The 26,071-nt window shown below is 39.7% G+C and overlaps 1 protein-coding gene across 1 annotated transcript; it reads left to right on the top strand.

Moving 5' to 3' along the window:
* On the top strand, nt 1-26,071 carry LOC124711195 (zinc transporter ZIP9). The gene is made up of 7 exons (XM_047241125.1): nt 1-211; nt 291-402; nt 536-682; nt 765-836; nt 1,224-1,309; nt 22,368-22,502; nt 25,193-26,071. The coding sequence occupies exons 1-7, from the start codon at nt 116-118 to the stop codon at nt 25,424-25,426; spliced, it is 882 nt and encodes a 293-aa protein (XP_047097081.1). The 5' UTR covers nt 1-115; the 3' UTR covers nt 25,427-26,071.

Below are 26,071 nucleotides of genomic sequence, written 5' to 3'. Positions count from 1 at the left end.
AAGAACATCTTTGGTACAGAGTGTTTTGTAAATACAGCTATGTTGGCAAAATATTGCTTGTAAGGAACGCGTGGCGCTTGTGTACAGCACCAGCTGGCAAGACTATTTATCCAGAATGAACGAAACACTAATGTTAATCTTACTTGCGCTGCTGATGTTAGTTGGTAGTTACATCGCGGGGTCAATACCATTGATAATGCCGATGTCTGAAGTAAGGCAAAAATTTGGCACTGAGATAAGCCTTGCTGTCAGTTTTTGTTATATGCCTGTCAACAAATATATTTTTCCAGGAAAAACTACAGATTGTTTCCGTACTCGGCGCAGGTTTGCTTGTTGGAACTGCGTTAGCTGTCATCATTCCGGAAGGAGTAAGATCTCTCGACTCTGCGGCCATCATTCACAGTAAGATAACCAGGTTTAAACCCTTTACTGGGGTATTTGAATCTTTTTCACGTAAGTTACATGCATGTTTTACTGTATCGAAGAGGTTTAAGAACTGTCTACATTATTAAAGAGTTTTGCTATGTAATTTCAGCCGCTCAAACCAGCAAAGATAGTTCAGGTATACACGTCGAACATGCAGTAAATCCTACCGATATTCACTCACTAATTGCGGTTTCACTTGTTCTGGGATTCGTGTTCATGCTGTTAGTGGATCAGTGCTCTTCATCCAGGAGTAGAGGTAATGTGTATAACGAAAACATTGTCTACCTCATTGTTTTGTGACTCTGTCGAGCTTAATGTTTCGTTCTGTAATTCCATAGACCTTGAGAGTGGACTAAAATCTGCAGAGAAAAACATCACAGCAACGCTAGGACTCGTGGTGCATGCAGCAGGTATGGGTTTTTTACAAATACTGCCTGATACGTTATATGTCAATAAACGCAATTTGATTGGAATAGTGCTACTGCCGCACTAACTTATTAAATAACAGGGCCCTTTTATTAGTAGTTAGCATGTATTGGTTGTAGTAGACAGAATACAGACGCTTTGTGAACCACTATACCCTCTGCCATGCACCTTACGCGTGCTTTGCAGAGTGTAGGTGTAGACAATGTTACTGTTCACTGCTATAAAAAGAATGTTTATCAGTCATTCTAGTACAGACTGTGTTGAAGAATTCATTGTTAGCCTACACTTTGATAATTTATGTTTGTATATAGTGGCTAGCGACTACTAGTATTGTCATCTTTTTTAATTGTAAACTTGTTTCTTCTGTACAGCTGATGGTATTGCACTTGGTGCTGCTGCAACAACTGCACATGCTGATGTTGAAATGATAGTATTTTTGGCAATAATGTTACACAAGGTAAGGAAAAAGAGGTCCATGTAACTGAGTAACATTAACATTGTGTTCTCACTTTCTGTATTAGATGTTGTGATAACAGAGGATCATTTGTTTGTGATATGTTAATTTCTTGTGGCTGTATGGATTTCATACAAATTGCTGCGTGTAAGAGGCATATTTAAATGGCATGATTGGAAGTTTACTGTAAATTTTCAGGTTCTACATCTACATAGATATTCCGCAAGCCACTGTACGGTGCATGGTGGGGGGCACCATGTACCACTACTAGTCATTCCCTCCTCTGTTCCAGTCGCAAATAGAGTGAGGGAAAAACGACTGTCTGAATGCCTCTGTATGAACCCCAATTTTTCGTATCTTATCTCACGGTCCTTACAACCAACGTATGTTGGCAGCAGTAGAAGCATTCGACATTCAGCTTCGGATGCCAGTTCTCTAAATTTTTTTGATAGTGTTCCTTGAAAAGAAAATCACCATCCCTCCAGGGATTCTCATTTGAGTTTCTGAAGTTCTCCGTAACACTTATGTGTTGTTTGAACCTACTGGTATCAAATCTAGCAGCCTGCCTCTGAATTGTGTTGATGTACTTCAATCCAACGTGGTAAGGATCCCAAACACTCAAGCAGTACTCAAGAATGGGTTGCACCAACACCCTATAAGTTGTCTCCTTTACATGTGAACCATACTTTCCTAAAATTCTCCCAGTAAACTGAAGCTGACCATTCACCCTCCTTACCACAGTTCTCACATGTTCGTTTCACCTTCTATTGCTTTACAATGTTATGCCCAGATATTTAAATGACTTCACTGTGTCAAGCAGGCCCTACTAGTACTAAATCCAAACATTACAGGTTTGTTCTTCCTAACCATCCACATTAACTGTTATTATTATTATTCGTTACAGTCAACTTTGGACTACGCTAAGCATCAGTCATTTCTTGTGCTTTTTCTTGCGTTCTTCCCAGTACTTCTTCATTTTTTCTGAGTGGGCTTCTTTACGTTCTTGCGACCAGGTTGTTCCCGTCTTCTTTGATTGCGTTCGGTCTTTGAATCCCTGTATTTTGTTGATGGCATTCCTATATTCCATTCTGTTGTAAACTGTCTCTGGTATAATGTTCATTTCTGCAATGTCTTCTTTTACTTCTTTCAGCCAGTTAATTTGTGTCTTTCTGCTTTCCATGTATTCCAGGATTTTCTTTGCCGTTCTTTCTGGTGCCATTCTTTTGGCATGCCCATAGAAACTCAGTCTTCTCTTTTTAAAGGATGTTGTCAGTTTTTCAATTTTCTCGTATAACTCTTTATTGGATCGCAATTTATAATCTTGTCCATCCTTTTTAGGTCCTAAGATCTTTCTCAGTATTTTTCTCTCTTTTATTTCCAATTTCTCCAACAGACGTTTTCTGTTCAGTGGGATGCATTCAATCGCATACAAACTTTCTGGTTTTATTACCGCATTGTAGTGCCTGAGCTTGGCATTGATGGAGATCGACTTTTTATTGTATACATTTCGGCATAGCTGGTATGCCGTTTCCATCTTTATTGCTCTTTCCTGTAGTGAAACATTTGGTAACCCTGTCGGTGTAATCCATTCCCCTAGATACTTAAATTTATGAACTCTCTTAATTATTCCATATTTAGTTTGCAATGTCTGTGTTGGGTCTGTTTTGTCCTGTATCATCAGTTCTGTCTTTTCATACGATATTTGTAGACCTGTCTTCTCAGCGATCTCATGCAGCATTTCTATCTGAATCTTTGCTGTTTCAATGTCATCTGCCAATATTGCCATGTCATCAGCAAATGCCAGACATTCAATTTTTGTTTTATTTCTTCCTAACGTTATCCCATTTTTCACTCCAGCTTCTGCCATCTTCTTTCTCCATTCCCTGACCACTTTTTCAAGGACAATGTTAAACAACAGTGGGGAGAGCCCATCCCCTTGTCTAACACCTGTTCCAATTACAAACGGTTGTGACAATCTACCCAAAAACTTCACTTGCGATTTTGTTCCCGTAAGGGTTTCCTGGATTAGACTTCTGCTTTTATCATCAATCCCAAATTCTTCTAATGTGTTAATCAGGGTTGCTCTATCAATAGAATCATATGCTTTTTTGAAGTCTATGAATGTAATTACTAGATTTTTCGATGTGCGTGCGCGAAGTTGTATTATGGAGAGTAGGCTGAATATCTGTTCACTGCATGATCTTCCTTTTCTAAACCCAGCCTGATATTCACCCAGTTCTTTCTCTACTTGATTTTCAATCCTGTTTTGTAGTGCCTTGGATAGGATCTTATAGGCCACTGATAACAATGAGATACCTCTGTAGTTATTTGCATTTGTCTTGGCACCCTTCTTATGTAACGGATGAATCAATGCTGTCTTCCATTCCTCCGGAATCTTCTCTGTATTCCAAATCTCTTCAAACAGCGCCTCGAAATTATTTATTAAGTTTTCTCCTGCGTATTTCAGTAGTTCCGCGACTAACGAATCTTTACCAGATGCTTTATTGTTTTTCAATCCTTTCAAGATCTCTTTAATTTCTTCTTTATTAGGTGGTTCAGAGTCTGGTAGCTTATTCTTAGGCTTCTCAAATGTCAAGGTTTCATCAGGTCTTTTGCAGCTTAGCAGCGTTTCAAAGTAGTTCGCTAGGTGTTGGCAATTTTGTTCCACGCTGGTGATCAGATTTCCTTTTTCATCTTTGAAGCAGAGTGTCGGTGGTTTATATCTTGTTATTGTAGTTCTGAATGTTTGAAAGAAATTGCGTGTATTGTTCTTAGAAAATTCATCTTGTATTTTCTGTATTTGTTGTGTGTCATATTTCCTTCGTTCACTTTTAATGATTTTCGTCGTTTCACGTCTTTGCGTTTTGAACTGCTCCCAGTCAGTTGGCCTTTTGGTTGAGTTGTATTTCTCCCAAGTTCTGGCTCTTTTCTGTAGTGCTTTCTCACAGACCTCATTCCACCAGGGATGCTTTTTCTTTTTGGTTAGTAAAATTGTTTGTTCTGCTACGTCTCGTATTGAGGTTGCAATTTCTTCCCATTTGTGACTTTTGATTTTATCTGTCTTTTCCTTGTAGTCGTCTAAGACTTGCTGATTGAGCATTAAGTCCTGTACTCTATATTTGGCTATTTTTGTTTCGTCACTCTTGTGACTTCTTTCTGGTGTTAATTTCATCTTAATTTTGGTCAGATAATGGTCAGAATCAAAGTTGGCCCCTTTCACCACCTGTACATCTTGAATGTCCCTTGAATTATCATAACTTATTGTCACGTGATCAATCTGGAACTCGCCAAGTAATTTGTTCGGTGATTTCCATGTTGTTTGTTTTTTGGGATTCTTCTGGAATTTAGTTGTCATAATGTTCAATTTGAATTTCTCACAAAACTCTACTAATCTCTGGCCATTCATGTTAGTTTTAGTGTGTGCTGTAAACCTCCCTGTGCTTTTTGATAATTCGTTTCTTCCAATTTGTGCATTAAAGTCTCCTAACAGAATTGTAGTGTGTTGCTCAGGGATCTTCCCTATTGTTTCTTCCAGTTCCTCCCAAAATGTCTGCACTTTCTCTGGATTTTGTTGGTTGTCTTTATTTATTGGTGCATGGGCATTTATAAGTGTGTACTTTTTATTTTTATTTCTGAATGTTATCAATGATATTCTTGGTGATTTAGATTTAAATTCTAGTACCTTAGTAGAGAATGAGTTATGTATCACAAATGCTGTGCCATATACCTGAAGACCTTTTGTATTCTTTACTATCTGTGCTGGTTTCCCTTTATAAATCCTGTACTGGTCTGCCTGTACTGTATCCTCATCTGGGTATCTTGTTTCTTGTATAGCCAGAACTTTTAGTTTGTGTTCATCCATTAGTTTTGTCAGTTCTTTTTGTTTACCTGTTCTCAGCATTGAGTTCACGTTCAGTGTTCCTATGAACGTTTGATGTCTGTTCCTATGTTTAGCATTAGGGATCCTAGGACCCTCCGACTGGTCTGTTGCGCAATGATGCTGGGCCCCCGGATCCGAATGCCCAGCTTCGGTGGTATTACCACCACGGGGAGGAAACTTTCTCATTGCACCTTCCATTTCTGATACTTGGTTAAAGCTGTTGTTTCCAGAGGTATACACCTCCTTCCACTAAGACTTAGTTCGCTACACTAAGAAGTTAATTCAGGCCGCTCCTCTGGAGTACAGACGCCTTTCGCAGCCGCTTCTCTGAAGTACAGACGCTGCTGATTGAAGATAACTCTTCCGCTCCAAAAGCCGTTGGGACATATAGTGTCTTCTTCCGCCTTCTGGACCGTTGGTTAATCTTCACCTTTTCCGCCAGTTCCGCCGTTCCGATGATCTTCATCTCCGCCTTCACTGCCGTTGATTAACTGTAATATACATAATTAACTGCAGCTAACATGTTGATATTGTTCAGTGAAACTGATATTTATTTTTTAGGATTCACACCTCAGTCAGTAAAAATGAAATGCTTATAGGATCTCTTTGTTGTCCATCTGTCTTGTCAGTCTATGAAAACCCATTGTTCTCAGGAATGGGTCGAGGTATCAAGTTGAAATTTATCACATTCTAGAACCTACAGTTCCTTGAAACTGAAAAATTTGACCCAAAACACCCCAGGTACAGTCTCACAGACCACTGGCATTTATGTTACTCTGTTGCTAATGCATAGGATGGGGGTAAGAAATTGCATAATTACCTAGTTGTTGTTTCCTGAAGGTGCTGTGATTTCCTTTGTCAGTAGCCACTTTAGTGTGACGCGAACCCATACTATTACTGCTTCTTTCTTGCTCGCAGTCTCTGAGACCGCACCTGGCACTTTGCAGTTTGGATTCAATAACCAAGTATTCATCTGCTGTTCATGTCACACACCCTGACTTTGAGGGTACCATTTCAAAATGGTTTGAGGAAAGTTAAGGAAGTGATGGGGTCGACAGAAGCGTCCAATCCCACGCGTCGGCTTTGACCTGTGACGTAAGTGTGTTGTCGTGTGTGACGTCATGACGGCGCGGAGTTTGGTTTATGAGTGTGGCGTGTTTGTAGCTGTCGTCGTGTTGTGGTTGGTTGTGCTCTCTGGTGGTATGTTCAGGGTTTTCATTTGTGTGGTGTATTGGGCACGGTTTGCTTTTGCTCATTATCCAGAATTGTTTGAGTGTCGGCTGTGTTTGTAGTGGAATTCGTTTCAGTGAGTTAACGATTTTGTGTGAAGGTTAATTTAGTGTTGTTCGCTGTACGTCGTGGTAATTTTAATAAAATTAATCGGTTGTTGTTTTTGTTCAGGAATGGATATGACGGATAAAATTAACAGTGCGCAGGTCAAGGGAAGTGTTCGATCTCAATGTGTGGCTGTGTATGTTGGTATTGGTATCAAGAGATGTTTTTGAGCTATATAGGCCAAGGGAAGTGTTTGATCCTAATTTATGGGATCGGGAGCTGCTGTTGAGCTATATAGGTCAAGGGAAGTGTCCGATTCCAGATGATACAGTGTTTAGTGGTATTTGGGGAGTTTTGTGATGTCGGTTTTTTCGTTGTTTTGTGTGGTTTTGTATGGGGGTGGGTGTCTAAATTTGTTTATATTTACTTTGCCCCCCACCCAAAAACACCCCATTTCCCGCACTTGTCCCGTTAGTGTCATTAGGCTTTTTGTGGAAAGTGTGTTTGTTTGTTTTTTGATGTATTTTCGTCCTCATAATGTGTACGTAACGACTTTATATGCGCCATATTGGAATCGTGGTTTATGGTCGTTTCCGCCATATTTGTGACATCATGGGTCAAAGCAGACGGGCGGGATCGGACACTTCCATATTTCCAAGTGATGCTGGATTAGATAGTGTCAACAACATTTAAAGTGAATGTAATTCAGAATAGGAAAGTGAAGACGAATTTGTTTTGTCACCTGTGGAATCTTCGAATGAAACAAGTGAGAATTGTAGAGAATGAATCTTTAGCTACAGGTTCTGCTAGAAATATATTTGATTGAAACAAATATTACTGATTGTTGAAAACTCTTCCAATGATGGCCAATGACATTATTTTTCTGCATGTTGAACATAAGTGGGGTGAATGAGTTTGCCCTTCACAGTTCGTGCAAAGATGACACTCAAGTGAGCTGCTTTATTTTTTTGAAGAAGCTTGTAAACTTGTTGGTGACACAACAGATAGAGAGCGAGTCAACAACTATCACGCAGCCTGTGAGCTTCATGTATCAATTCACTGTGTTTGGTGTGTGTAGCGACCCTTTTTTCTATCCCGACTTCCATATCTCGCATGAAAATAGGATTGTTAATTTATCTATACATTGACTGGTATTGAGGGGTTTTGTTTTATCCCGGCTAGTTCTTAAATTAACCCCAGTGAGTCACTACACATATTGTCTTCCCAGTTTTGAAGGAAAAAACTATAAGTAAATTAATACTAGTGTTTTCAATAGATTCTCGTTCACTTGTTTCAGTTACTAGTCTGCAGTTTATTCTTGGTGAAAATCACGTAACCTAATTATTTATGAACCTAAATCGAAGTAAAGTTCAAGACGAATAGTCAGTTTCAAATTAACACGTTATTTTATTTAACAATAATTATTAATAAATCAGTTCATTCACACGATCGCATTCAAAGGGGTTCTTTGAATAAGTATCTAATCTGAAATCCCATCAATGTTGGAGATACTAAACAATGTTCTGTCACTTTCAATAAAAAGATTGTTCCTGTTTAATATCCATAAACTGTCCCGAACTATGATTACTAGTTGCGTGAAGTAAAGCTTTTCCACTATCACAGTACAAAGTCCGAATCTGTCCAAAAATCGTTAATTCCGTAAAATATTTAAATCTTCACACAAAGTGACGTTAAAGTCAGAGAGATTATTGATCACCTCCCTGTTCCTCTAATATGACAAAAGTTCTAATTCTGATCTGAAATTAATGCTTCCCAAAAAACAATCTCGTCGTGATTTATTCTTGCGCCCTGGTTTAATAAAGCTCCTATTGTTGCTTCCTAAAGCTGTACGTCCTAATTGACATCGAACAGCCTAGAGGATAGAGACTGGAGTATAATAATTGCATTGTATGTCTATTTACACTTTAGTAAACGCTATCTTTGATGTTCAAGACCTACGTCCTGCGACTATAATATTGATTTTCTCATATATAAGAATAACTAATAATTTAACCATTTCTATTGTTTTCCTCCCTCCCATGCTTCCAAAATTTATGATTAAAATTCTTTTCTTTTTCTATTATTTTTCTACTATACATTTCCCTCTATTTGTCTCTTATTTCTATTTCATAATTACTACTTGTGAATTTATATTTCGAGGGCAGGGGAGCTAATTTGGGAGCTATTTTGGTTTACTAACACTGAGAGGCGTTGTAGGTGTTACATGTGGCAGAACCGTGAGCAGAAGTCATTGTGGAATGATTGGAAAAACACAAAACATGCTCCACCTATTACACAAAAAAGAAGAGAAAGATGTCTTATATTTTTGATTTTTGCAAGAAGCCAATCTAGCTTCATTTCTCTACAAAAATTTCCAACAGGTACTAAGAAAACCTCTGAGAAGAAAACTAAAAAGCTGAAAATTAATCGTGTTTGAGTTTTCACAGCATTAACATTATCATGCAATATTATGTTCATTTTGTGCTGTTTTTTGTTTAAATGTTTATTTTTATTTTATTTTTTTTCCTTTTTTTCTTTTATTTTATTTTATTTATTTTTTTTTTTTTTGTGAAAATAAACTTAAAAATTTGTTTGAATTTTTTTTGTGTAGTGTTAATGTAACCTTTTACATAAAAAACTGAACTGTTTTGCTGAAACTGCTGAATGCAATTTTTATGGCTACTTTAACATGGTATTCTGTCAGACCGCACCTAGACAGTGTGTGACTTTAAAAAAAATGACAGGAAGCTAAAGGTTAACCATCTAACTCGGTGTAATGAAAAGTTATAGCTATTAATGCCCCCTCTCCTAACAGCCGTGTACCGCAAGTCTCTAGAGGAACGGAAGGTTCCAAATGATTGGAAAAGAGCACAGGTAGTCCCAGTCTTCAAGAAGGGTCGTCGAGCAGATGCGCAAAACTATAGACCTATATCTCTGACGTCGATCTGTTGTAGAATTTTAGAACATGTTTTTTGCTCGAGTATCATATCGTTTTTGGAAACCCAGAATCTACTCTGTAGGAATCAACATGGATTCCGGAAACAGCGATCATGTGAGACCCAACTCGCTTTATTTGTTCATGAGACCCAGAAAATATTAGATACAAGCTCCCAGGTAGATGCTATTTTCCTTTACTTCTGGAAGGCATTCGATACAGTTCCGCACTGTCGCCTGATAAACAAAGTAAGAGCCTGCGGAATATCAGACCAGCTGTGTGGCTGGATTGAAGAGTTTTAGCAAACAGAACACAGCATGTTGTTATCAATGGAGAGACGTCTACAGACGTTAAAGTAACCTCTGGCGTACCACAGGGGAGTGTTATGGGACCATTGCTTTTCACAATATATATAAATGACCTAGTAGATAGTGTCAGAAGTTCCATGCAGCTTTTCGCGGATGATGCTGTAGTATACAGAGAAGTTGCAGCATTAGAAAACTGTAGCAAAATGCAGGAAGATCTGCAGTGGATAGGCACTTGGTGCAGGGAGTGGCAACTGACCCTTAACATAGACAAATATAATGTATTGCGAATACGTAGAAAGAAGGATCCTTTATTGTATGATTATATGATAGCGGAACAAACACTGGTAGCAGTTACTTCTGTAAAATATCTGGGAGTATGCGTGCGGAACGATTTGAAGTGGAATGATCATATAAAATTAATTGTTGGTAAGGTGGGTACCAGGTTGAGATTCATTGGGAGAGTCCTTAGAAAATGTAGTCCATCAACAAAGGAGGTGGCTTACAAAACACTCATTCGACCTATACTTGAGTATTGCTCATCAGTGTGGGATCCATACCAGATCGGGTTGACGGAGGAGGTAGAGAAGATCCAAAGAAGAGCGGCGCGTTTCGTCACAGGGTTATTTGGTAACCGTGATAGCGTTACGGAGATGTTTAACAAACTCAAGTGGCAGACTCTGCAAGAGAGGCGCTCTGCATCGCAGTGTAGCTTGCTCGCCAGGTTTCGAGAGGGTGCGTTTCTGGATGAGGTATTGAATATATTGCTTCCCCCTACTTATACCTCCAGAGGAGATCACGAATGTAAAATTAGAGAGATTGGAGCGCGCATGGAGGCTTTCAGACAGTTGTTCTTCCCACGAACCATACGCGACTGGAACAGAAAAAAGAGGTAATGACAGTGGCACGTAAAGTGCCCTCCGCCACACACCGTTGGGTGGCTTGTGGAGTATAGATGTAGAATGTAGATGTAGATATTTTGATACTCCGAAACTCACTTGTCAGAAGATGTAGGGTATTTCCCATTGATCTAGAATCATGAAATTTCGCAAGAAGGGAGGTTTTTCTGCAAAAGAAAAGGAAGAAATCCAAAAACTGTTAATTTCTAATTAATCACGTGAAAAATATTATTTTGCCATTATACACTTTCATTGCATTCGTAATCTGCCAAAAGTCTCGGGCACCTTGATCTGTTTTTTCTGTAATAGGTATAGTTATTCAGAAGGAAAGATTGTGTATACAGTTTACAAATATTTGTACTAGTTGGTTGAGTTACGATGAATTTAAGTCTCTTGCCACTGTGAAAACGATGCCTCAGTTATCTAGCAGTGTGAAAACGTCCCCTCAGCCATCTAGCAGTGGTACGTGTATGGGTCTGACTACTGCACTGTCAGCAATTGATCCAAGTTTGCACATCCATTGTTTGAGATGAGATTCTGATATTCCATTAAATATCCATTGGAGTGTACCACATAACAAAAGCCCTTTGGCTGGCTGTACTAGTTTCTTCTTTGGAGACTTCCATTGAATCGTACCAGTAATCGCAACAGGCTGAGGGCAGATGAAGTGAACGCATCTCCGATTGCCAGTTAGCATAGCATGTTAATATAACTCCAAAATTAATCAAGTAAATGAAAAATTGCACTTGATAATGTTAAATTACGTAAAAAGTTTATAATTTTGGAATTCCCAGGATTGACATCTTGTTAGTATTGAGACTAATAACACAAAAATTGTCAATATACTTAATTCCCGAGATGAATGACCTATATGTATATGAAGCTAATTATATTTGTTTGGAACCCCCAGTGTGCGAATCCTATAATCTTACTACACTTATCGGGACTGTTTAAATTATATGTACATTATAAAATTTATATTAAAAAATATAAATTTATATAAACATTTTGATGGTAGGAAAAGGAAGAGAAGGAAAAATTGTAGGTGAATATGGACTAGGGGAAAGGAATGAAAGAGGAAACCACATGGTAGAATTTTTCACAAAGCGTAATTCAACCATTGCTAACACTTGGTTTAAGCATCATGAAAGAAGATTGTATACATGGAAGAGACCTGGAGACATCATAATGTTTCAGATTGATTATGTAGTTATAAGACATAGATTTAGGAACAAGATTTTAAGTTGTAAGACATTTCCATGGGGAAATGTGGACTCTTCACCACAATGTTGAGGGTTGTTAGATGAAATCATCTGGGTGTACAGTGGCTTACTGATGTACAGTAATTTTCAGTGGTTGAGCCGCAGCAATGTAGTTCAAAGATTTGTGGATTGTTTGAATAAAATCAGACTGTTTTTACAAAATGAGCAATATTCACAGTTAATAGGTGTTACATGGATTACAAAATTGACATTTCAACATTTCAGTGATATGAACATAAAGCTTCAGGGCACAAACAAAACAGTTATTGTTACAGTAGATCTTATTTGCCCTTTTATGGTTAACCTGCAAGTTTTTAATATCAATATTGTTTTAAAAAATGACAAGTATTTCCCAAATTTGAAAAAAGTTACCAGTAATTTGGATTTACATGGGAAGTAACTGAGGAATTTTCTTCGCTAATATGTTCTTCTGTTGAAGAATTTTTCATTGAGATTTTCTCAGTTCAAAGAGCTGTCGGAAACACTAAAATTTATTGTATATCCAGATGTGACTTCAGTGGATAAACCGAATTGTCTAAATTTGATTGGTTGGAAACTGAATAAATTGAAATGCGGCCAATTGTTTTCCATTCTAGTTTAGCAAGGGCTCAAAACTATGTTGAAACAAACCCCTCTCTTATTCACCAATGCACCCAAACTGTCTCTCGTTCTCTCGCTATCTGTGTAAATACTAACGTACTTCTATCTTCAGCATCTTGTCCTGATCCTTTTTTCTCCTCTTTCTGAGCCATCATGCACCCACCCCTCCGTATAGCAAACACTATGTTTTTTAATTTGTTGGTAGTGGCAGGAAAATTCACCAGGTGCTCATTATAACCTAAAAAAAATATAAAACCACTTGTAACACTCCCAGCCTCCAAACTAGGTAGACCGTATTCAGAGGGTGCCACAGAAAGACAACGGTAGTGTCTAAAACGTGAACTCTGAGGATTACTCGGTTAATTAACAACTGAAGCACTGCAAAACAACTTATTGTTTTTATTATTTGCCTTTTGTCACACAGTTCCACGTCATGTGCCACTGAGTGCAACATAACTTGTCTACAAATATTCACAGAGAGCATGCTAGAGAGGGGGATACAAACATTAAAAGCAAATGTGTATCGGATTGAGATAACTGTCCTTGAAAGTTCAAAAGGAGAACCCAAATAGAAGAGACATTGCCATGCAGAAACAGTTGCTGCCCGTATTGTCGTTGTAATGGTTTTCAGTCTGAAGACTGGTTTGATACCTCTCCATGTGCTACTCCATGTTGTGCTAGCCTCTTTGCCTCAGAATAATTACTGCAACCTACATCCTTTCGAATCTGTTTAATGTATTTATCTCTTGGTCTCTCTCTACAACTTTTGCGCCTCACACTTCCCCCCAAAACTAAGTTGGTGATTCCTGGACACCTCAGACTGATCCCTATTTTAATTCAAGTTATGGCACAAAATTCTTTTCTCTCCAGTTCTTTTCATTGCCTCCTCATTGGTTACATGATCTTCCCATCTAATCTTCAGCATTCCTTCTGTAGCACTACATTTGAAAAGCTTGTATTCTATTTGTGTCTGAACTGTTACTTGTCCACATTTCATTTCCATACAAGGATACACTACAGACAAAAACTTGCAGAAAAAAACTTCCTAATACTTAAACCTGTATTTGATGTTAACAAATTTCTCTACTTCAGAAAAATATTTCTTGCCATTGCCAGTCTACATTTTATACCCTCTTTATTTTGACCATGCAGCTATAGTACTACCCAAATAGCAGAATCCACCGGCTACTTTCAGTGTCTCATTTCTTAATGTAATTCCTTCAGCATCCCCTGATTTAATTCAACTAATTTCTGTTACCCTTATTTGCTTTTGTTGATGTTTATCTTATATTCTCCTTTCAAGACACAGGCCATTTCATTCGACTGTTCTTCCAGCTCCTTTGCTGTCTCTGGTAGAAGTACAATGTCATCGACAAACATCCAACTTTTTATTTCTTCTTCCTAAACTTTAATTCCTACTCCATATTTTTCTTTGGCTTCCTGTACTGCTTGCTTATAGTACAGACTGAATAACAACAAGCATAGGCTACAACGTTTCCTCACTCCCATCTCAAGCACTGCTTAAGTTAAATGCCCCTCAATCATTATAACTGCCATCAGGTTTCTGTGCAAGTAATATATAATCTTTTGCTTTCTATATTTTACTCCTACTATCTCAGATTTTCAAAGAGTGTTTCTAGTCAACATTGTCAAAAGCTTCTCCAAATCTACAAAAGGTGTAAACATAGGCTTGCTGCCTTTCCCAAAACTATCTTCTAAGATAAGTATTGCCTTGCGTGTTCCTTCATTTTTCAGAACCAAACTTATTTTCCCTATGATTGGCTTCTGTCAGTTTTCCCATTCTTCTGTAAATAATTTGTGTTAGTATTTTGCAACCATGTCTTATTACACTGATAGTTCTGTAATAGTCACACCTGTCAGCACCTACTTTCTTTGGAATTGCAATTATTATGTTCGTCTCGAAGTGTGAAGGCATTTCGCCTGTCACATCCACCTTGCGTACCAAGTGGAATAGTTTTGTTGTGGCTGTCTCTCCCAAGGATATCAGTTGTTCTGAGGAAATGTCGTCTACTCTGGGAACCCTATTTTAACTTAGGTCTTTCAGTGATCTGTCAAATTCTTCGTGCAGCATCGTATCTCATATTTCATTTTCATCTATGTCCTCTTCTCTTTTTGCAGTATTGTCTTCAAGTTCATTTCCCCTCTAAACATTCTATTCTATATATTTTTCTTCCCTTCTATATATATTTGCACTCTATATGTATTTATTCCACCTTTTGGCTTTGCCATCTTTGTTTAGCACTGGTCTTCCATCTGAGCTCTTGATTTTCATACGGCTGTATTTTGACACAGCTACAATTACTTTCTACATTGTTGATGCAAATGAATGTGATCCCCTGATCTATATTACAATTATGATTATGTCTTACACATTGCAAAATTTCAGCTGGAACACTAGTCCTGCTTATCAGTGAGGTCCTGGGGAAGCTTTCTCATTAGGAACTATTGGTAAAAAAACACCCACGTCACTTCATTTACACTTCTCACTAATTGTTCCCTTTCATATTCTAATGGCACTTGTTATGTCATCTTCCATCTAGTAAATGAGGTTTTACACCTGGTCTGGAACAGCTGAAGTGCAGCTACTGCTGTGGGTTTAATCATGACCAGAAATAAGAAATGCCACTCTGAAAATCCTTCTCAGCGTTCGCATAGTGGTATTCTGCCATCCACACAACCCTCATTGCAACTGCATATCATCTTGTGTCACTCCTCCTTCCAACCATTGGCACATGTGTTACATCTGTGTGAAAAACACGGGTGAAGCACCTGTCCCATATGTCCAGCAAGAATGTCCTCTCCCAGTTGCTGCAACTTTTGCACAGCTTTTTGTATAATCATGTAGATGAAAGATCACTGTTCTGTTAACTTTTGCCAGGAGTAAGTTTGAACATGCTTCTGCACTCAACATGGTTGGTTTCAATGGCTGCTTCACAAATATTGTCATCTGGACCCCCCCCCCCCCCCCAAAAAAAAAAAAAAGAAGAAAAAATATCAGCTTCTTTGAATGGCATGTGGGTTAGCAGTCCCTTTTAACACATTCTTCATCCTCCACATTCCCACTGATGTCTGCTGTTTCCACTAGTTTTGATCCTTTACTGATTTTTCCTGTTTCTATACCTTTCCCTCATCCATTTCTTCCCCAGTAACTTTACAACACTTCACAACTTTGTTCTGATCCCCCTCACTTTAAGTTTATTCGTTGATCTCTGAATCTTCCTCCTTGTTGTTCTCCCAACAGTCTCCCATGCTTTTTCCCACCCCATTCTCTCTTTCTCAGTTCCAACCCTAACTTCTTTTTTAATGTCAACTCCTATTTCACCATGTGCAACACACTACTGCCTCAGCTTCTCCTGAACACTCTCTAATGCCCTATTCATGTCCTCTTCCCTTGTTGCTTGTCCCTCTTACACCCGTTGCTGCCACCCCTCTCGATTATATCATCTGCTGTCCAAGAGACCACCCCTCGCCTCAATTGGGTCATATCACCAGGATGATGTGTCGCATATTTATAATCTGAACTGCTGCTGTTCCTTCTTTATGTGGCAGTCAGTGGTGCAGTGCCTCCAATATGTGATGGGAAGCTATATTTACTCATTCCATTGTATTCTGTTCTGGATTTTCTTGTATGATATTATTATTCTTGTTGTTTTTGTTATTTCTAACAGGTAAATGGTCCTCAATGCATTTGCTTCATTTAATCACAATCAGGAATTCAGCATTTTGTTGAAAATTTCATCTGCAACAAACTACCAATATGTTTGAACTTATGAAACATTGCCTAACATCTTGCAGTTGAATTTCCTTGATTGCTGTAACAAATCACAACCTTGGGAAGTTAATGCTCATTGTTACCATAATATAAAGGACATCTGTGTCCTGAAACACAGACACTCTTATAATTTCAGTGACTATATGTATTGTGAGGTAATAAATATCATGCACCATAGGAAACAATGCAGCTTGGAGGTCCCTTTAGAACCAGGCGCACTGCACAAAGCAACTGACCATCATCTTGGTATCTGGTGTCAGCTGAAGTTGGTGTAATGTGTTCCATTGTTGGCTTGCATTATGTAATATTAGTCCAACCATGAAGTAAAGGAAATGCTGAGTCCCAGACAGGCACAAAAAAACACTGCTATACATACATGTATGGAAAGTTCTTGTTGAAAATTATGAATTACAGTAGAGCGTCGATTATCCGAACGTCGGTCAACCGAACGACCACTTAACCGAACTGTGTACTCGCTTGCACCTGTTACTCTCCCACCCTACCGTCCATCATCCCCCTCACTCCCAAACCAAGTTTCCCACAGTAGTCGGCGCACTGGGCCACTGCTGGCAGAACATTGCTTCTAATGGGGCCTTCACAAGACGCTGCTGACCGGCCAAGCCGCCAGTTGCTGTGTTTCAACAATCAGCACACTTCTGTTGGCTTGGCACTGGCAGTAGAAGTAGCGGCAGTATCAAAGCTGTTCACAGCAACAGCTGCGCCAGCTTAGAGTTGAGGCGTGCCGCTCCGCGCAGTTTGAAGGATTGCACGCCCCCAAGAAAAGCTGCTCACGGTGCAGCCACCTTCTGTTCTCTGTTACGACCACTTGTGTGCTGCTGCGTGAAGAAGTGAACTGGATGATACCAAATGCTTAAACGGAAACGTGTTGTCCTTTCTATGAGGGACAAGTACGAGATTATTAAAAGGTTAGAAGAAGGTGAATCTGCAACCACTTCATCCAATGAGTACAAGGTGGGGAAGTCGACAATTACGGATATAAAAAAACAAAAGACGAGCATAGCAAATTTTATAGCTATGCTTGATTCTACTGATGGATCAACAAGCTGTAAAACTATGAAGCTCGCCACTAACACAGATCTAGATGATGCTGTTTACAAGTGGTTTACACAAAAGAGATCGGAAGGAGAACCTATCTCAGGTCCCATTCTGTGTGAGAAGGCAATGCAGTTCAACGAAAAACTTGGAGGGCCTTCGAACTTTAAAGCAAGCACGGGCTGGTTAAAACACTTCAAGTCTAGACAAGGCATTCGTGAGCTTACAATACAGGGAGAAAAACTGTCGGCTGATTCTTTCAAAGTCAAACTAAGGGATGTATTAAGGGAAGAAGATTATGCTCTCGAAAACGTTTACAATGCTGATGAAACTGGACTTAACTTGAAAGCTTTACCGAGAAAAACTCTTGTTTCACATCATGAATTAGCAGCACCTGGTCCTAAAACAAGCAAGGACCATATTACAGCTTTGGCTTGTTCTAATGCTACTGGAAGTCACCGACTGCCTATGTTCGTCATTGGTAAAAGTAAAAAACTGCGTTGTTTCAAGCATGTTAATATGTCAGCCTTGTCTATTGTGTACACCTCACAAAAGAGTGCCTGGATGGATAGTACGATTTTTATGAAGTGGTTTCTGGACATTTTCGTACCCTCTGTAAAAGCTCATCAGCTAAAGAATGGGGAGAAGGAGAAAACACTACTTCTCCTTGACAATGCACCAACTCATCCATCATGTGATATTTTAAACGAAAAAGACGAGTTCATAAAGGTAATATTTCTTCCACCTAACGTAACCTCCTTATTACAGCCATGGATCAAGGCATTATTGAGACTTTCAAATGATATTACAGGAGAGAATTGTTGCGTAAGTTATTGTTAGAAAGAGAAGAGGATGGAGAAGAAAGTCTCTTACGAAATCATAAGAATATTGACTTGAAAGACGTGTCCTACATGATCAGCGCAGCAGGGAATAGTGTAAAGGAAGAGAATTTGAAGAAAACCTGGAATAAAATTTTGGACACAGAAGAAAATTCACAAGGTATGATTGAAAACGACGAACAGAATGATATGTCCGAAATTCTCGGTATGCTGAAAGAAATAGATTGCCACGAATGTGATGAAGACGACGTTCATGAATGGATGAATATTGATGATGCAGATCCAGGACACCAAATCATGCAGGACAGGGAGATTGTAAACGTCGTCACTGATAAAGATAACGCCGCTAGCATCTCATCAATCAGTGCTCCAGAAAGTGAAGATGAAAGTGTACCAACAGATTCTGAGGCGTTCACTTGTTTAGATACTGCCTTGTGATGGTTTGAAGCCCAAGATGAAAGTGACCAGTTTCAGATATCTGTAATGAAAAAAGTACGCGACTTTGCTGCTTGTAGGCTTGCTTAGACAGACCAAAATAAAAGATTTTATTAACGTTAATTTTGTATACTGTGTGTATTGTTCATGCAAAATGCGTATGTAATATGTATATATTTTTCTTTAATAAACTGTGCCACATACTATATATTCCTACTGAAGTTGCCTTTGTATGTTACTTTGCAATACTAAAAGAGATGCCTGTTTCTATGAATAAATTTACTGTACAGTACTTCTTTTTGGCAGATAAACATGTACAGTTCGATTATCCGAACAAACCAGTTTTCTGAACACCCATGTCCCCCAATTACTTCGGATAATCGACGCTCTACTGTATTTTTAAATGAAGGAGACTATTCACTGAAAGACAGAAGTGCTGTGTCCACACAGACAAAAGGTATGGAATGCATTTTCTTTTTCTAGCAGTAGGAAAAACATGCGTGCGCGTGCACACACACACACACACACACACACACACACACACACACACACACACACACACATGCCTGGCGCCCTACGTTGTGTTCAGTAGACTGGCAGCTCTTTACTGGTCCACAGTAAGTGTACTGAGCTGAGGTGGGGATGCAGGGTGGGGTCGTGTGCGGTGAGGGATGGAGAGAGGCGGGAGGCAGGGAGGGGATTGGGGGGGAAGCGTCGCAGCTTGTGGGGTGGGGAGGTATCTGTGAGCTCGCTAGGGGTGCAGGTAGAAGGGGCTGATGTGAGGACACAAACTGGATGTGGGTACTGGATCAGGGGATGATGTACACACACACACACACACACACACACACACACACACACACACCATCTCGGTCGGGTGGAGGGTGGGTGGGCAGCGTGTTACCTTAGGTTTAGGCCAGGAAGATTATGAGGACGATAGATGTGCTGTAAGGATAGCTCCCAACTGTGCATCTCAAAAAAGCTGGTGGTGATGGGGGGTGGATCCAGATGGCATCTGGATCCTCCCCACTACCACCACCTTTTCTGAGCTGCACAGATCGGAGCTATCCTTACATCATATCCTTCATTCCTGTAACATTCCTGGCCTAAACCTAAGGTAACTCCCTCCCCTCTCCCCCCCCCCCCTCCCCCCCCCTTCACTGCCAGATAGTTTTTCATGCCGTAGTCTATGAAATCGCGTGCCTAACTGTCTGCCACTTGCCCCCTCTACCTGCACACCTAGCTAGCCCACAGGCAGTTCCCTACTCTCCCATGAGCTGTTAGGCGTTTCTTCCCAACCCCTTCCCCACCTCCCCCCTTCTCCCAACCCCACACCCCCACCTAATCCAAGTACATTCACCATGGGCTGGTAAAGATATGCCAGTTGACTGAGCACAATGTAGGGACTCAGGCGTGTGCGTGCGTGCGTGCGTGCGTGCGTGTGTGTGTGTGTGTGTGTGTGTGTGTGTGTGTGTGTGTGTGTGTTTTCCTACTGCTAGAAAAAGAAAGTGCATTCCGAAAGCTAGTCAAGTGGCGTACCTTTCGTTTGAGTGCCTATTGATGACACAGTGCTTCCACCTTTTGGTGAGTCATCTCCTTTATTTCTAAATAATTCGTAGACCGCAAAACATTTAAGTTCTCGGTCTAAAAGCCTTCTTCTTAAGTAGGAAACACACAGACATGCATGCAAGCACAACTCAAGCACACATGACTAGTTTCTGGCCACTGGCCGGACTGTGAACAACTACACCTGATGGGAGAAGCAATCGTGGGTGTCGGTGGCAAGGAGAGGGTTGGGGCAGGGAGGGGAGGGGGAGTAGCAGGGTAGAGGGGGGAACGGTGTGGTGCTGCTTGTGGGAGCATGCAGGGATGTGGTGGAATTAGGGCAGGGCTGCTAGGTGCAGTCAGGAGGGTTTTGGGGGGTGGGGGTGGAAAAGGAGAGAGAGAGAGAGCAGGAGAAAGAGACTAGTAGGTGTGTTGGTGGAACAGAAGGCTGTGTAGTGCTGGAATGTGAGCAGGGAAGGGGAGAGGTGGGCGAAAGTCAGGGACAAATAAAGGTTGAGGCCTGGGGGGGGGGGGGGGGGGTTGTTTACGGGAATGTACCCACCTATGCACTTCAGAAAAGCTGGTGGTGGTAGGAAGGATTCTGATGGTGCAGGCTGAGAAGCAGTCATGGAAGTCAAGCACATTGTTTTGGGTAGCATGTTCAGCAACTGGTTGGTCCAGTTGTTTCTTGGCCACAGTTTATCGGTGGCCATTCGTGCAGACACACAGCTTGTTGGTTGTCGTGCCCACATAGAATGCAGTACATTGATTGCACCTTGGTTTGTGGATCACGATTGCTTTGATTGATGGGATAGGAGATGCATTGACTGGACTGGAGCAAGTGGTGGTGGGGAGATACATAGGACAGGTCTTGCAGAGATGTCTACTGCAGACCTATGAGTCATGAGGCAACAGGTTGGGAGCAGGGGTGGAGTAGGTATGGACAAGAAGGTTCTGTGGTGTGTGGAATACCAGCAGAGAATGTGATTTAGTTGCTCCAGACCTGAGTGGTACTAAGTCTCGAGGGAGTGCTGCTCTGTGTTGGATGGTGGGGATGTGGGAGATGGTAGGTGACTGGAGAGACAAGGCATGGAAAATCTATATCTGTATGAGGTTGGGAGGGTAATTTCAATCTGTGAAGACCTCAGTGAGAGCCTAGGCATATTTAGAGAGGGACTGCTCGTTGCTACAGATGCGACTGATGTGGATGGCTAGGCTGTATTGAAGGAACTTCATGGTATCGAATGGGTGGGAGGAAGTGGAGGTATTGCTGGTGGCTGGTAGATTTGATATGGCAGAGGTACTGGTAAACATAGAGGAAGATGGCTTGCAGGCTTGAGGAAGACCAGGTGAAGCTAATTTGGGAAAAAGAGTTGAGGTTCTGGAAAAATGTGCATAGGGTGTCCACACCATCAGACAAGATCACGCTGTCAATGAATCTGAAGCAGGTCGTGGTTCCACCCTGGATTTTCCATTGTTTGATTCAACCGTGAGATTATTTTTCATTGGTAATCTGTTGTGCCAGTGTTATTGTTTGTCGTATAGCTGAAGATTGGATGACAGTGAAGAGTATTGAAGTGGCTGTTGGTGGTTATAAAAGTGGGCAGCCACATGAAACAGCAGTGAAATGTTACAGAAGATTGGCGAAATCGGTGTTTCATCGTATTCATATGCTGAACAACTTTCCACAGTTTGCTTTGAATAATTTGTGCATCCCGACTAAACAATTAGGGCTCATGGTTCTGTATGCATAGGGAGTATGTCCTCTCTTGAGAGATTTGATAAATGATGTATATGAATCGTGATTATCTAGAGAAGTAATACAAAGTTGTAGTTTCCAGACTTTTTAAATAAATTTACTTAAACTATTCCAGTATTGTATTCATACTCATTATATTAATCATGCATTAAGCTGAATGAATTAGGAGTAAAATGTGATGTGAAAGTTTCCCAAAAAATTGCTGATGTTTGTGACTGGTGGTTTCAACTGTGGACATATTAGCATTGCTGATATTGAAAAGTAGTAGTAGTCTTTGATAATACTGTTTACTGACATCAGTAAATTTATCTCACCTAATAACTTGCAGAACCAGCTTTACTTAACAAAACATAAGATGATTGTGAATGATCAAATAATTTACAAACTTTTTCATATTTTTACTGTTTTGTAACCAGATTTTGTGTTAAATGACTTCTGTGTTAATTTGAATTAATCATGAGAAACTGTTTGTTGTTTTCAGGCACCAGCAGCATTTGGTCTCGTTACTTTCCTCATGCATGAAGGCTTGGAAAGGAATAGAATTCGGAAGCATCTCATTGTTTTCTCTTTGTCAGCACCAGTCCTAGCAATGGTTACTTATTTTGGAATTGGCCAGGTATTCAATTTTTTCTTCAATTTATAATTTGAAATTAATCTCAGGGTGTACACATAACTCTTTCATTGATCACTGGGTTTATAAATATTGTATGATGATAATTATAGAAAATATCTCTTACATTTAACACAAGTTAATTTCGTCAAATTCAAGAGGGCATTGATAGAAATAGTATTTGTTTTGTTGCATTGTAAATATTAAATTTAGGCTATTATGTGGTACTGCTGTTCAGAATTTTAACACCAAGTTTCTAGAAGGTACATGTATCAAGGCCAACAGAAGAAGGAAAGAGAAAAAAAAAATGTTTTTATGTACAGTTTGAGGAATAGCTCCCAGCCCCCCCCCCCCCTTTCCTCTCTCTCTCTCTCTCTCTCTCTCTCTCTCTCTCTCTCTCTCTCTCTCTCTATCACACACACACACACAGACTCTTTAAAGAAACAACCATGAGTTTTTATAATAATGCACTCCTGTAAGCAAAACATTATTTTTCCAGGTACAGTGAGAATGTAGACGGTAAGAAAGCATCAAAGGAAGAGAAGAGCAAAAGTTGGGAGTAAAAGACAGTGGTTGTGTACACATTGCTAGTAGGTGATACTCAGGAATCACTGATGTTAATAATGATCAAAAATATCAGTGAATAGAGTTCACAGTTGATAAAGAACAGTGACATTTCCATGTCTTTCTTCTGTATCTCTCATTGCATTGGTGTAGCCGTGAGAGGTTAGGGGCAGGGAGACTACTGGCAAGTGATCTAGTGCAGCACCAAGTGCACAATAGTTGTTCATTACTTTTTTCTGAGTGATTAATTAATTGTAAAATTTCTGCTGTGTTGAAGCTATGATCAGTTCTGAATTGTGGTGGTGTTAGTCCACACTTTATAGAATGACGACGTGCAGACTTTTCAGCTGTATAGGGATATTCCATGTATCTTGTTGTACTCTTTTTGAAGTGGAATTAGGTTTAAATTTTAAGTTTATTTCAGTTCTGTTCGAGTTACTGTTTCATGTCTGATTTGAGCTTTATATGAACTGTGTGCTGTTGTCCTTAAACTGTGTTGTCATGATATAGTCACCACCATCTCCATCACCACCATCTCCATCACCTCTTTGTAGTCTGCTTCCCAAAATGCACACACACACACACACACACACACACACACACACACACACACACACACACAGACAGACTCTTTAAAGAAACAACCATGAGTTTTTATAATAATGCACTCCTGTAAGCAAAACATTATTTTTCCAGGTACAGTGAGAATGTAGACGGTAAGAAAGCATCAAAGGAACAACGTAGGGCGCCAGGCATCTGCGTGTGTGTGTGTGTGTGTGTGTGTGTGTGTGTGTGTGTGTGTGTGTGTGTGTGTGTGTGCACGCGCACGCATGTTTTTCATACTGCTATAAAAAGAAAATGCTCTGCGTGTGTGTGTGTGTGTGTGTGTGTGTGTGTGTGTGTGTGTGTGTGTGTGTGTGCACGCGCACGCATGTTTTTCATACTGCTATAAAAAGAAAATGCATTCCATACCTTTTGTCTGTGTGGACACAGCACTTCTGTCTTTCAGTGAGTAGTCTCCTTCATTTAAAAATACAGTAGAGTGTCGATTATCCGAAGTAATTGGGGGACATGGGTGTTCGAACTGTACATGTTTATTTGCCAAAAAGAAGCAAACTTTAGTGACAGACTCTAGTACACATGTTGTGGGTGATGTGTATGAGCATGTTGTGGAGGATAAAAAATTAGAAATGATATATATTTTCGTATCATAAAAGTTCTGCCATCATTTTTTCTTGGGTGGTGTGTATGAGCACATTGCAGAGGATAAAAAAAATTAGAAATGATATATAATATTTTCTTAACATAGAAATTCAGCCATCCTTTTTTTGTTGAGGTATTGACACTTAATGCTCTCACTTTCATAATCTATTTGTAATTTAGTACTTTAAATATTCATGACTTGTTTTACAGGGGATCTGCTCTATTTCCTGCCCATTTTTATTTTTCCTGGCTGTCAGAATTTATTGAATGGTTTTTTTTTCCTCTTATAATGAACTAAACACACAACTCTCCTATCCACTTCAACTACTTTTTGAGACCGGTCACTAGTGTGCTGAATATTTTAAAAAGCCAGCCAGAACTTTGTCCCGACTTCATTACACAGTAATTATTGCCCAGTCTCTTACCAATTAATTCCCCGTGTCCTTTGTTTCTTCCTTCCAGCGTCTGGGTGTACTCTCTCTCTCCATTGCAATTGTTGTAATGAGGGAGTTTATAAATATCCAGATCAAACTATAAATCGACACTTATGCATCTGGTAGTATGCTCTATTTGTTCTGTTTTAGCGTACAATAAGTATGGTAAGTATATCCTTGTATCCTAAGCCATATAAGTGTGTAATATTATGTACTGATTTTGTTGCCTATACTTCCTGAAGATACCTATCATGCTTAAGTAGCAAATTGGCCCACCACTTAAATAAAAGCTACATATGTCCAAGCACCTAGCTCCTACTTCCTCTGGAGCTAGAAGTACAGCTCTTGCACTGTAACCACTGATTCATCCGTGGATAAGCATTTCATTTGTCTACACTATTATTTAATGTAGCTCAGTGTTTTATTTTCTATGTTGCTGTCAGAAAATTAACTTGGACCACACATTGTCTTATGTCATTTGGAAATTGTTTGCAGGAAGGGAAAGAAACACTGTCATCTGTAAATGCGACGGGTTTGGCAATGTTGTTCAGTGCAGGCACTTTCCTCTATGTGGCAACAGTTCATGTCCTGCCTGAACTGATGGTGAGGAGTAGAGCGGCTGAGGGAGGTGTAGTAGAACAACATAAAGGTCTCAGGACAATGGAACTGTTGGCACTGGTGGTCGGAGCTCTCCTGCCACTCTTTCTCACTCTCAGTCATCATCATTAATTACTCTGGATAAATTTCTACAAGTCATTTCAGATGGCCTGCCAGCAGCAAGAGAAGAACAGAGTGTGTGATTTGTCACTCGATGTTGTTAGGCACTGCCTTGGTAGCTGGTGCCGAAGTGAACGTTTTCATTGTCACGTTAAAATAAATTACACCACGTAATGACGGTTGCTGTTGTGCCTGTGGTGGGGCACAACATGAACTTTTTATGTACCTGCATAAGTGTGAATTTGGACTGTATGCCATACAGTTGAAAAGTGGGTATAGGGCCTAAGCAAGAAGATGATGAATTGAAATGAATGTTTGCAAAATAAGTAATTTTATTTCTGATTATTCCCTTTTCTTGTGTACAGCAAAGCACAGTTAATAAGCAAAAAAGTCTTTTTAAATATGTGCCTCAAACTAAAGAGATAACCCTGTTGTAGACTAAAAGCTGCATGTTATTGAGCCACCAGATGAAGTTTTCTGTTTGTAATGATCTTCGTTACTCAAAATGTTATTTAAAGATTGAGACAAAACTGGTGTTTAAGTTCATGGGTATTTTGTTAGTTTGATTCATAGTTGGGATTTCATTAGAAAATTTCAGGTTCTGGGAAAATGTAATTAAACCTAGTGCAAACAGTGATTCCAGCTGATTAGTCTGAA

The sequence above is a fragment of the Schistocerca piceifrons genome, chromosome 8 (assembly GCF_021461385.2).
Source record: "Schistocerca piceifrons isolate TAMUIC-IGC-003096 chromosome 8, iqSchPice1.1, whole genome shotgun sequence".
NCBI lineage: Eukaryota > Metazoa > Arthropoda > Insecta > Orthoptera > Acrididae > Schistocerca > Schistocerca piceifrons.
This window is presented reverse-complemented; position numbering and strand designations above follow the sequence as displayed.